The sequence below is a fragment of the Austrofundulus limnaeus genome, unplaced genomic scaffold (genome assembly GCF_001266775.1).
Source record: "Austrofundulus limnaeus strain Quisiro unplaced genomic scaffold, Austrofundulus_limnaeus-1.0 Scaffold2313, whole genome shotgun sequence".
NCBI lineage: Eukaryota > Metazoa > Chordata > Actinopteri > Cyprinodontiformes > Rivulidae > Austrofundulus > Austrofundulus limnaeus.
The window spans coordinates 1-11,354 of NW_013954715.1; the positions used below are offsets into that span (position 1 = coordinate 1).

General features: G+C 40.8%; 2 protein-coding genes across 3 annotated transcripts in view; both read left to right on the forward strand.

Moving 5' to 3' along the window:
* The first annotated feature begins 443 nt into the window (after nucleotides 1–443).
* On the forward strand, nucleotides 444–3,188 carry LOC106510781 (uncharacterized). The gene has a single exon (XM_013999501.1). It carries the CDS (start codon nucleotides 545–547, stop codon nucleotides 2,498–2,500), a length of 1,956 nt encoding a protein of 651 aa, XP_013854955.1. The 5' UTR covers nucleotides 444–544; the 3' UTR covers nucleotides 2,501–3,188.
* A 495-nt stretch (nucleotides 3,189–3,683) lies between these two features.
* LOC106510783 (V-set and transmembrane domain-containing protein 4) overlaps nucleotides 3,684–11,354 on the forward strand; it is a 10,386-nt gene continuing 2,715 nt past the window's right edge. The window contains exons 1-6 of one of the 2 annotated variants that reach the window (XM_013999502.1): nucleotides 4,411–5,111; nucleotides 6,136–6,582; nucleotides 10,004–10,057; nucleotides 10,147–10,254; nucleotides 10,350–10,383; nucleotides 10,965–11,113. In XM_013999502.1, the coding sequence (XP_013854956.1) occupies nucleotides 5,063–5,111; nucleotides 6,136–6,582; nucleotides 10,004–10,057; nucleotides 10,147–10,254; nucleotides 10,350–10,383; nucleotides 10,965–11,113 (841 nt within the window). In that variant the 5' untranslated portion in view covers nucleotides 4,411–5,062. Of the gene's footprint in view, nucleotides 5,112–6,135; nucleotides 6,583–10,003; nucleotides 10,058–10,146; nucleotides 10,255–10,349; nucleotides 10,384–10,964; nucleotides 11,114–11,354 lie in introns of both variants that reach the window. The other variant, XM_013999503.1, reaches the window with a different exon arrangement.

Here is an 11,354-nt window from a genome sequence, read left to right on the forward strand (position 1 = left end):
TGCACAAGAGGAGCAACAAAGAAGAGTTGCACAAGAGGAGCAACAAAGAAGAGTTGCACAAGAGGAGCAACGAAGAAGAGTTGCACAAGAGGAGCAACGAAGAAGAGTTGCACAAGAGGAGCAACAAAGAAGAGTTGCACAAGAGGAGCAACAAAGAAGAGTTGCACAAGAGGAGCAACAGAAAAAAGTTGCAGAAGAACTGCAAAGGAGGGCTGCTCAAGAGGAGCAACAGAGAAGAGATGCTCTAGAGGAGAAGCAAAGGAGAGCTTTCCATGAACAACAGAGAAGAGTAGAAGAGGAACTTTGGAGAAAGGCTGCACACGAAAAGCAGCAAAGGAGATCAGCTCTGATTGAGGAGCAAAGACAAGTTAAACAGATCAAAGAGAAGATAGGTGTTGATATTCAAGAGGAAACAGAAGGAAAACCAAAAGAGGACAAGAAACCTGCTCAATTTTCTGAGGAGGAAAGGATCAATCTGATCCATGAACAGGAGGAGCAGCATGCTAAAGAACAGAGGGAAGAAAGACATCTGGAAAGACAATGGATGAAAACCCCCAAAAGTGAGGAAAGAAGTGAAAACGAGAACATTTTAAAACAAAGAGAAGAAAAGCAAGCCAAACACAAGAGTTCAATGCTACTTGAGAAGAACACTTTTGCACAAGAACCGACGCTGGCTAAAAAAGAAAACGATGCACAGTATGAAAAGAAAGAAGATGAAAAGGTAAGAAGTGTTCAGATCGAGAAGCAGAAGAGAGCAGCGCAGAAGTTGGATGCTCTGCAGTATTATGCTATAACCCCAACCGATACAGAGAAGAATCTCAAAGAAAGACAGCTGTCCTCCCCTCCTCGGCCTCACAAACCAAATGCTGCAGCATCTCCAGCTCCACCTCTGCCTCGTTCCAACACCTCCTCTCCTGCTCTCGGAGTCAAGCCTTTAATGTTTAGAGTAAAAGATAACACGTTCAGAGGATCCTCTTTCACTAAGTCAGTCAAACCACGATTCCATAAGAACTTTGGAGAGGACTTCTGGATTGGTTCTCCCTCAGACAGGACATCAGACCGAGCAGAGGATGATCAGGAGACCATGAGACGAAGTGCTGGAACTCCCGTCAGTCCTGAAAAGGGTTTCAACCAATTTGCTCTGGTCAGTGAATCCGCAAACTTCCTCTCAGAATCATCGTCGCAAGACTATTCAAACTCCATCCCTCACCAAAGGCCTTACTCCAGGAGAAGCATGGCAATGGACGACGAGTCCCGCTCTGTTGTCAGCAGCATGTCCGAGGACGTGGAGAGCTTTGCAACCGGTGCAACAGATGTGGCAGACATACGAGGGCTGTTCGACAGTGAGAGGCCTGAATCAGCTTGTAGCGTCAGCAGCGACGTGTCCCGCTCTCTGGGCAAGCCTCCAACGGTTCCACCAAAAAGTGAAAAGGCCTTGCGCAGGGCTCAGAGGCTGACATCTCACAGGATGAAAAAAGAACTGGCTAAAGTTGCAGAAAGCCCTGCGAGAGTTGATAAAGAAGCCTCCGCTTTCCCTTCCTCCATTGAGGTATGCTCCTCTAATCATTACGCTGTGGCTTCTCCTCATTTCTCTGCACCTGTTGCCTTTGCTCACGCTCCAGCGCTGGGATCTGGCTTGCCGTCGTCGCACACAGAGCACCAGCCTCATCACTCTTTCCATGCTTCCCCTCATGCCACTGGTCCAATCTCCCTTCCCATGTCCTCGCCTCACGCCGGCTCCGCTTCATCCGCGCCTCATCCCGCTTCTGGCAAGGCTTCCACACCCGCTGCTCCTAAGACAGTCGCTCATGTTTCTCCGTCTCCTACCTCCCACCTCACCAACCCCCACTCTGCTGCAGTGACACAGTACCAGGTAGAGTCAAGCCCCTACCACCCGTCCTACCCGCTGACCCAGCGCAAGGTTCTGCAAGACTTGGGTTCTGGTCAGTACTTTCTGGTGGATGTGCCTGTTCCGGTGAAAACGAAAACTTTCTTCGACCCACAAACAGGGAAGTATGTTCAGCTGAACGTGCGACGGTCTCATCCCCAGCAAAGCTTCCCTCAGGCTCATCTCCAACCCCAACAGGCCCTCCCCCAAGCATCGTTTGCTGCCAAGCCTTTTGTGTTTTACCAAGGCTACCACAGATATCCTCAAAGCCACCAGCCGGCTGTTATCAACTCTGCACACCCCAACAGGTCATCTGGTCCTCCAGCTCTYGGGGAGAGCAACATTTCAACTGAAGTTCAGCAGGACTCTGAAGGCCATCAGTACCTCCCGGAAAAGACAAACTACATGGACACAGTTAATGATGTTAGAATATACAACACGGTAAACAACTCACAGGACTTAAACGAGTCGCTCTCGGAGTGTAACTCAAACAATCAGCTTATAGGAAGTTCAGTTTGTGAAAACGATAACACCACTAACTCTCTGTGTCAGTCCCGGGACATYATAGCCATGAGTGAACTGGAGGATTTTATGGAGGTGTCAGACTGGTGACACTGAAATAAAATATAAAAAAATGTAATTGAGTGTTTATACCCCAAACAAATTGTATGTAAAAATACAAGAAATATGTTAAATCCTTCTCAAATGATATTCGATTTCTGAATTGTAGTTTGAAATTGTAGTCTGTTTCTGCTGCTTTTGTTCCTTCCAGTTTTGCTGTTTTATTTATTGTTTTAAAGAGTTCACCATTCCATTTGACTTTTGAATGTGGCAAGCTAAAACATTTCTACTAAGTTAACAGTATTAATAGTTTTTTTTCCTGTTGCACTTGGACAAACATAATACACAAAAAAAGCAACATCCTCCAACTCAAAACTGCTTTGGTGCTTTGAAAAAAAAAAAATTGTGCTACGAACACTGACAGGGCTGCTTAGGTTTGCTCTTTTTCTTGATTGTGGAAGTCTTTATCGGCTCGATGCATGAAATATTAACCATCAAATATTTGAAAATGTAAATCAAAGTTTGCAAATTCAGCAACATTATAAAAAACGAGCACATGGTGAGGTAATTGATGCTGTTTTTAAGGTTTAATTTCATACGACAGTCCATATTTTTTAAAACTTGGACATTTCTAAGACTATTTGTGTTGCTGTGAAAGTAGCATGACATTAACTTATTCACACTTCATCTCTTTGTCTCGGATGTTTAAGGTTGTAAATAAAAGAGAAAAAAAATAGTTGCAAATGTTTGACTTTATTTTAATGAAAAGAATAGTTAAGTATGTCAACTCATAATCTGAACATCGAGACAGAAATGTTTGATCAGAGGAGATTGAATGACTTTTCAAAACACTTGCTTGTGTTGACCCTATAAATAATTCAATATAAAAGTTGACTTAAGCTAATTTAAGTTAATTGTCCACTGCTCATTAACATGATTGGATGTAAAAATATCTCACCCTGCCTGGGTCTTGGAGAACAATTCACAACTGTGAAAGAAATGCACAAGTCAGCAGTTTTTAATTTTACATGTTCCTCAAGGTAATATTTCAGAGAATTTGGAGAGTTCATTATTCACAATGGGCATTAATGTCAACAGACGAATTTAAGGGAATTCTTAGTGCACAAAGGAAAGGATGAAAACCAATATTGCGCCGTTTGACTACCCTCTGCCCTGCGCACACAACAAATTAAATAAATGGGTCAGCTCATCAGCTTTGGCACCAGGCTCTGAAGAAATGTGATGACTTTTTGATTCCAGTTTGGTTCATTATAAGCGTACACATTTATGAAAGTATGGGTCAGGACYGGTAATTGGTTAATGTGCAAGAGGTGAATTGCACTCTGGACAGGTTTTCCGTCATTTATTCTTTCATACAGAGTGCCAAGCTTTTGGGAAAATGGTTGTATAAAATCTGACATTCTTTTTTGACTCTTGAAATTTACCCCTAATGATTAATTCTTATTGGTGAAACCTTTGAACCTGCACAAGATTATCCAAAGGCTATTAAAAGAAGATGATATTCTGTTTGAATCTTCTTCTGCTGCATCTAACATGTTGGATTACTGTATTTAGGAATATGCATGCTAACTGATATAGCCGAAGAGAGGATGGCTGAAACTAGTTGTTGATCCCTGAGAAGCAATAACCTGCTTCGACCACTGCAGGGCAGAGGAGAGCGATTCCTGTGCAGAAGCAAAGTCTTGAACTTTTAGGACAAAGGGGAAGAGTAACTTGAAGTGAACGCCAGAATAAAGTTTAATTTTTCCCATTTAAAAATGATCCTCAAATGATAGAGTTTAAAGTTAAGCTGATTAAAACATGCATAAGTTGCATTTTCAAGACATGATGCTTTGTTTCTCAAGGTGAGAAATAAAATAAAATAAAAAAACTTTCAGGGAAAACAGCCAGTACTTTTTTTCCACTGATTCCACACTTTTCACAATAATCTGCATGCCATTTAAAGGGTTAAATGTGTTGTGTAATTCCATTTGGCTTTGGCAGGGCTCAAAGCGCCAACAAGAAGCCCTGCCTCAGCAGTTTAGCCTGCCCAATAAAGCAGCAGGCTTCATACCACTGGGACAGTCCGACAACCACAGCCAGAGACAAGCCCATGCCACTCTGTCCAAGCAGCGAGACAGGGAGACATCTCACCACAAACACATCCATATGTGCCTGAACAGAAACAAACACAAGCCGCACACCTAAAACACACAAACTGTGATTTTTACTGGAACATGCGAGATGAGCTGACCATGGGATGTGACCGTCACCTCAAAGTTCTGGGGTGCTGGGCCCCGATCCAACACCCACTCTCAGGAACACAGGAAATGACATTTCCTACCTTTTTTTTTTTTTTTTTTTTTTGCAGGACACAGAGGGAAAAACAGAGAGAGGCTAACGGAGACAGTTGGAGAGAAGAGTGAGGGAGAGAGTGGGAGTTTCTAAGTGGGAACAGAGCCGTTACTGTTTCATATTACAGAGAAAAGAGGAGAAGAGTTAATGGTGGGTAAGGGCTCTGGTGGGCTGTGCAGTCAGGCTCTGTTTTGAATGTGGCTGCTGGTATCAGTGCTGTGCAGTTGTCTGGGTTTATGGAGCCGCTGACTGTGGAAAATGTACTTTTCTATTGTGATCCTTGTCCTGACTGAAGTTCTGGTCAGAGGTAAGTTTACCTTGTTTACAACAACTTCACCAGTAAGAAAACTAATAAACAAGCTGAAGCATAGATTGTTGCAAACCTCAGCAAAACAAAAGATTTGAGTTTTATTACGAGAGTGTCACAGGTTTCTGCACGTAAAGCTTTAACTTTGACTAAACTGCTGTTCTGTTGCAGCAAAAATCCTTGAGTTTTGTAAAGAATTTAAATACTTAAACTTTATTCTACAGTGAAAATGTTAGGATATTTTCTATAAATTGGTAATTTAAGAAAATTAGAATTTGTTTGTGCGTTGTTAATTTTCAGTTGCTTTTCCAGCTTTTGTTTTTAAATTGAGTTGTGTTGGACAGAAGTTGAGGAGATTATAAACTGACACACAAATAAGGGGGAGAAAAAATGAAATGTACCAGATGGTCCCTGTTATCTTGCATGTATCGAGTTGTTCAGCACAGAGGATGAGTGTTTCCCACCTGTAGCTTCTCTTTGCCCCTCTTCTACTGGCTGCGTTTTGGCTTTTTTTTTCCCCCACCAACAGATGTGGCCCAGCTGTTACTAGAACGAAAATCAAGCACATTCAGAAAAAAAAAACTTGTGATTTAGTGCTTTTCTCGCTTTTCAGCTTAAACTCCATTTTGTGATGTAATACTTATTTGCGTAAATGCTACAGTTATCAGGAAAACGAATCCTTGTTAAAACGAGCTCTTGAGCTCGTTTCATGTGCAGCGCATCATCAACCCTGGTTATTTACTAATTCAAAAAAGCTGAGAGGAGTCACGCAAGCTGGGTCACACWGTGACTGTGGGACTTGTGCTGGGGGTAAGAATGTGTTTCGTGGTTTGTCTTTAATTTGTTGTCATAAATCCGAAGGCCAAAACATTTGCAACTAAATATCAAACACTGCTCGTCTCACGCATGTTTGAACAAGACACACATATTGAATGGTTTTATACCTAAAGAGACGAAAAAGGGGATTTAAAAATTCTAACTGACAAAGAGAAATGTTAATATCACTTGTGTTTCGTGTCAACAGAAGTATGTCACACCCTGAATGTGACCATCACACCTGGGCCTGTTGTCGTTGTAACAGAAAGAGACAACCTGACCTTATCCTGTCTGGTGTCTCAGAGGAAGAGGAGCAACAGCGTCCTCATCCTTCGCTGGTTCTTCTCCCCTCTCACGTCTCCAACTCTCGCGCCTTCATCCTCCGCTCCGCCGCCCTCCCCCGCAGCACCCGGTCAGTTTCTGATCGTCAGGATGGGGATAAAGAGGATGAAGCTGTATGGGAACTACACCCGGGGTTTCCCGCAGCCCAAGTTCCGACTGTTTGACGACGCGGAGGGAGAGGCGTAYCGGCTGCTCATCCTCGGTGTGACGGGGATGGATCAGGGCTTCTACAGCTGTAGGGTGCAGGAGATACGAAAACACAAGAACACATGGAGAGCCTCCTCCAACGGTACCAGCACCACACAGCTTACAGGTAATAAAACAGTTTCTCAGGCATACATTTAAATACTATACCATAATAAAGTATCTATGTCACCTTTGGCTGTTATTAAAATGCAGTTTTTATGTTTAAATAGAAAATAAACTTATCTTCTCATCACTTCCTCTTCTAAACGCCTTGAAATTGGCCTCTGTCTCTTTAAGAACCACCTTTCGCTTCTGTCTTGCCCATTTGGGGGTGGGGGGGGGTGCTGCCATGATGCAGTTTACTTGGCATCTGAAAATACATTTCCTCAAAGGTATTTTTTAATCTGAAAAGAGCTTCACTGAGTGAGAACTAATGTTAGGGGCTCGCAGACAGTTTAAGTTTCACTTTCAGTTTCACCCGAGAACCTGCAGGAGTCATGGGCGGGGTGTGTTGGGAGGACGGGAGGGGGCGCTCCGCCATGAAGAAGTTCGGCTCAAAGATACGTCCCAGGGGCGTTTCTGGTCCCAAAATGTGTTTCTGGTCCCAAAAGGCGTTTCTGGTCCCCACCTGTCGTTTTGCTCCTCAGCATGGCTTCCTAAAAACGCTGCAGGATTTCTCAAACATGCATTAATGAGTCAAAGCAAGGCTTTGTGCATGTTTTTTTATGAGAGTATAACATTATAAAAAGATATAAAACACAAAAAAGCTGATTTTACATAATATTGCACCTTTAAATGGTCAAGAATAATTTATGGCTGATAATGGGACAAATGCTGACAAATGCAGAAGCAAAAGCTGTATTTATGAATCCATACGTGAGCTAATGAGCTCTGCCTCCTCTTCTGCGCATCATCTGCAAGCCTCCCTGCTTTTCCGCTCACGTAGGAGGAAACCAGGTCTCCTGATCCACCAACCATAGCGGTCAGCAGCAGCAGAGCAGAGATGCTTTTTTACACTGTAGAGAGAAGAACCTCTTAATGCTGAATCTGTAAACCAGAAGGTCGGAAAAAAATTAAGTTTCAGTGAATACTCGGCTTGTACCTTCCTCAGAAGACTGAAACTAGAAAAGTTTGAGAATGTTTCTTCCATTGTTTGTATTTTTTGTGTCTCTGAATCCATGTTTGAATGCTCTGGTGGACCGGTTTATGCATTGATGCTTTGTACAGATTAAAGACGGTGAAGCCATAAAGCAGAACATTTTAGTTCAACAACAAAGTGTAATTGTAAAATCTGAAACGTGTCCCATGTCCCAGTTTGGGTCTAGTTGGAACATGCATGTAAAGATTGCACGATTGCCCCTAAGTGTGGATGTGAACATGAACTTTTACCTGGTCCGTGTGGTTCTGGGAATTAATGAGTGTTCATTTTTGTAGGGCAAAAGTTACAATTGTCAGTCATAAATATAAAGGTAATTGTCAATATTACAGTGTTTTAGGCATTGTGATGAATTTATTTTTCAGAACCATGTGAGAAAATAGCTAAACTGTGTCTAAAACTATTTCTAAACTTTCTGCTTTTCAATATCTTTGCTCAGCAAAAACAAAGGGGAATTTTTGGTGTGTTTCCTCAAATATATATATATATNTATATATATATTCTCTTTAAAGGCACTTGTTTTCAACTGAGGCACACTGTTCAACAGATCTGAAAATAACAAAAAGGGGTTCACCTTTTTTCATTATTATTTTACTATAGAACAAGAAACACATAAGTGTTTGTAATGTATTCTGACTCTAGCTGCAATATTATTGAAGCGTAACCCCGGTCCTTTGGCATTTCCATCCCAAAACAATGACCTCACACAGCCAACAATATCACTCTATGTTCTTACATAGAGTGCACTGAGGAGGAAAATGTAGTGTTGCTGAGCTGGCAAGTTCCTATAAATCATGACGTCAGCTTTTTTTTTTCTTTTTTCTTTTTCAGGCCCAAGTAGTGTTTTGAGGGCAACAAATTTAGTTTCTGCAAAAATTACAAATGTAAGTGCAGAAACATGATTCTGAGCTGATTTAGACAGAATGTGAAAATAGTTATTCAAAAGAAATATTTCATCCTAACTGGACTGATAGATCATCAATAGGAAATTTTTCAGAAATTTGATGTAATCTTTAATTGCAAAAATGGACAAAACAAAAAAAGTTTAGGATCATTTAAAAAATACGTCTAAAATACTTATTTAATAAAAATGTTTTCTATTTTTTTACTTCAGTTTGTTTTTTGGGGGGATTATTGCTTTTTTTAAATTTGAAGTGGCCGTGTGTGACCTAGTTCCACATTTTATCTTGACCAGTTTTATGTCTGAAAAGAGTCAGACGGAGCCATACGACGACGCCCTGCCCTATATTCTGAGCCCGTCAAGGAAGCCACACAACCTCAGGCATCTTAGCCATGCATTGACCACAGAACCAGAAACACAAAAGCTGACATTATGAGGATAAACAAAAAGGAAGACGTTRCAATCCAGGGAAGCCCTCGCTCTTTAGTTTTTTAAACCCCACAAAGACCAGTGGATTCATTTTTATTCAAGCCTTAAAAGGAGACGATGTGTGATAACTCCAAATCCCACCTTTAAAGGTTTGAGTGCTTCCAGAAAAATAACATCTCATTAAAACACTGCTCTTTCCTGCAGGTTTCCAACACTGTCAGCTCTTTCGCCATGTTTTTCTTTCATTGATAGTAAAAGCAGATGAGCACGCAGCTGTACCTGCGATATGTCTTGCATAAACGTGGCGCCACTGGTCTACTGTCAAGTTTTCTTTTGTCGGCACATCTGCAGGACACATGCAGATCTAAATGCTCTCTGACAGCCAACCTGTTGACCTCAGACTGTTTGCACGGATCCGATTTGAGGCTCGGCTCGCGGTTAACCACAGAGTGAATCTTGCTCAGGTTTTCTCGTATTAGTCTGAAAGTTAGCTGCTGACTCTAAGACATGCACAAGTGAGACGGTCGTCTACTCTGTTTGAAACTGTCAGCTGTAATTATTTTTATCTCGGGTTGGCGTTACCTCACCAAACGAAAAGCCAAGTGGTTTGGGAACAAGCTTGAAGTCGTTGATTTGTATCTAATTTTTCTATTATCTGTGGGTCCTCTTCACCGTGGGAGCTAAGACATCAAATCATCACCTCTGCTTGCTCTTTAAAAAAACAGCTTCCCTGTGTGCTTTAAATAAAAAAAACCATGAAAACTGTGAAATAATTTGAAAATGAAGATGATAAACAGAGCAATGGGAACCCCCCAAACTCTGTCCAACTACAGCAACAAACCAACAGCTTGTGTGTGGTGGTATGTGTCTGCTGTGGGCTTGGAAGACTTTTTTATTTATTTTTTTCTGACAGTGGTTTATATATTTCTGGAAACCACTGTGTCTGCCTGTTGGGTCAGTGCCCACACACATCAGCAATTAACAAATATACTCCAAGAGCAATTTTATTTGCTTTATGAGCTGTTCTTGCTGAACTTGTCTTTTTATTTCTCTTTCCAACAGTGCATTTTATTTCCGAGGATGGTAACGGTGAAGTATTGTCGTTTTTATTTGCAGGTACTGTTTTCAATATATATATTTATGAGTGTGTAATTTAATCATGTTTTAATTTGATAAGTTTTTCACGAGTCTGTCTCTGATTTCAGATGTGTTCCTGTGTGCAGTGCTGATCTGCTCACTGGGCCTTCTGTCCATCTTTCTGTTCACACTTATCTTAATTTGTCAGTACTTCCACAGGCGACACAGACTCAAAGGTAACCATGTTTTTTTTCTTTAAAATAATGTTCTCACCTTGATGCTTTCAGCTAGAATTCAATGTTCCATGTTTTTTTCTCTCTCTCCCACACAGCCAGTTATCTTCTAGTCAAATGTCCAGAAAGCAGGTATTACCTACAGATGTTTTATAAAATTTTAAACAAAGCATTTAATTAAGTAAGACTGATGAGAAAGTCTACAGACAGAATTTGAACAGTAAAAAGCTAAAACATTTGTTTAAAGTGGATCCTAGGATTTTTGCTTTTTATTCTTTTAAATKATTAAATTTAGCACAAAAAGTAAGGAAATATGTGTTTATTTCTTTGTTGTAAGAACGCTTTTTGGCAATAAATCTTATACTAGACACCTGGGGGTACCAGAAGCCCAAAACAAGTGTAACAGCAAAATTATGTTTTATGTGTACAACCCACATTAACGCTCACCCCGCAAAAGCATGTTCCTTACAAATGTGGCACCATTTAAAAGGGAAATTAGCAGGCTTTTTAACAGTATAAGATAAGCAGCATGGCTGCAACAAATTAACAATCTACCAAACACAAATTTCCTTAATTTTTGTGCTAAGTTTATTCATTATTTCTTTATTATATTAAATTATTATTAAAACTKGCAAGAACATAATTTCTTGGTATCAGGAGAAATATGACCCTTTATAAATGGAATAAACGTATTAATTGTTTGCATCTTGYAGCTCAGGAGAGACTGTAACCAGCTCCAGCAGTTGCTCCAGTTCCCCCCCAAGGACACAAAGGAAAGACACAAGACAGAAAGCTGACAGGGGACGWATAGAGACACCACCAAAACCACCTAAAGAGCCACTGCCTCACATACCAACCAAAGGTGAAGGACTTCCCTGAGAATATGCTCCTTTTMTTTTCAATCTTCAATCAACCTTTTCGGGCTTGCAGCCCTTGAGGGGCTATAATTTGGGGTGCCGTTTGTAAAGTTACACTGTCATAAATTACCACCAATATTTTTGTTTTATTTAGCCTTTTATAAGAAAAAAGAACAGATTTATTTTTCAAAGTCAGTTTTTCACCATATGATTCATACATTTATAAATGTCATAGTTTATAAACTA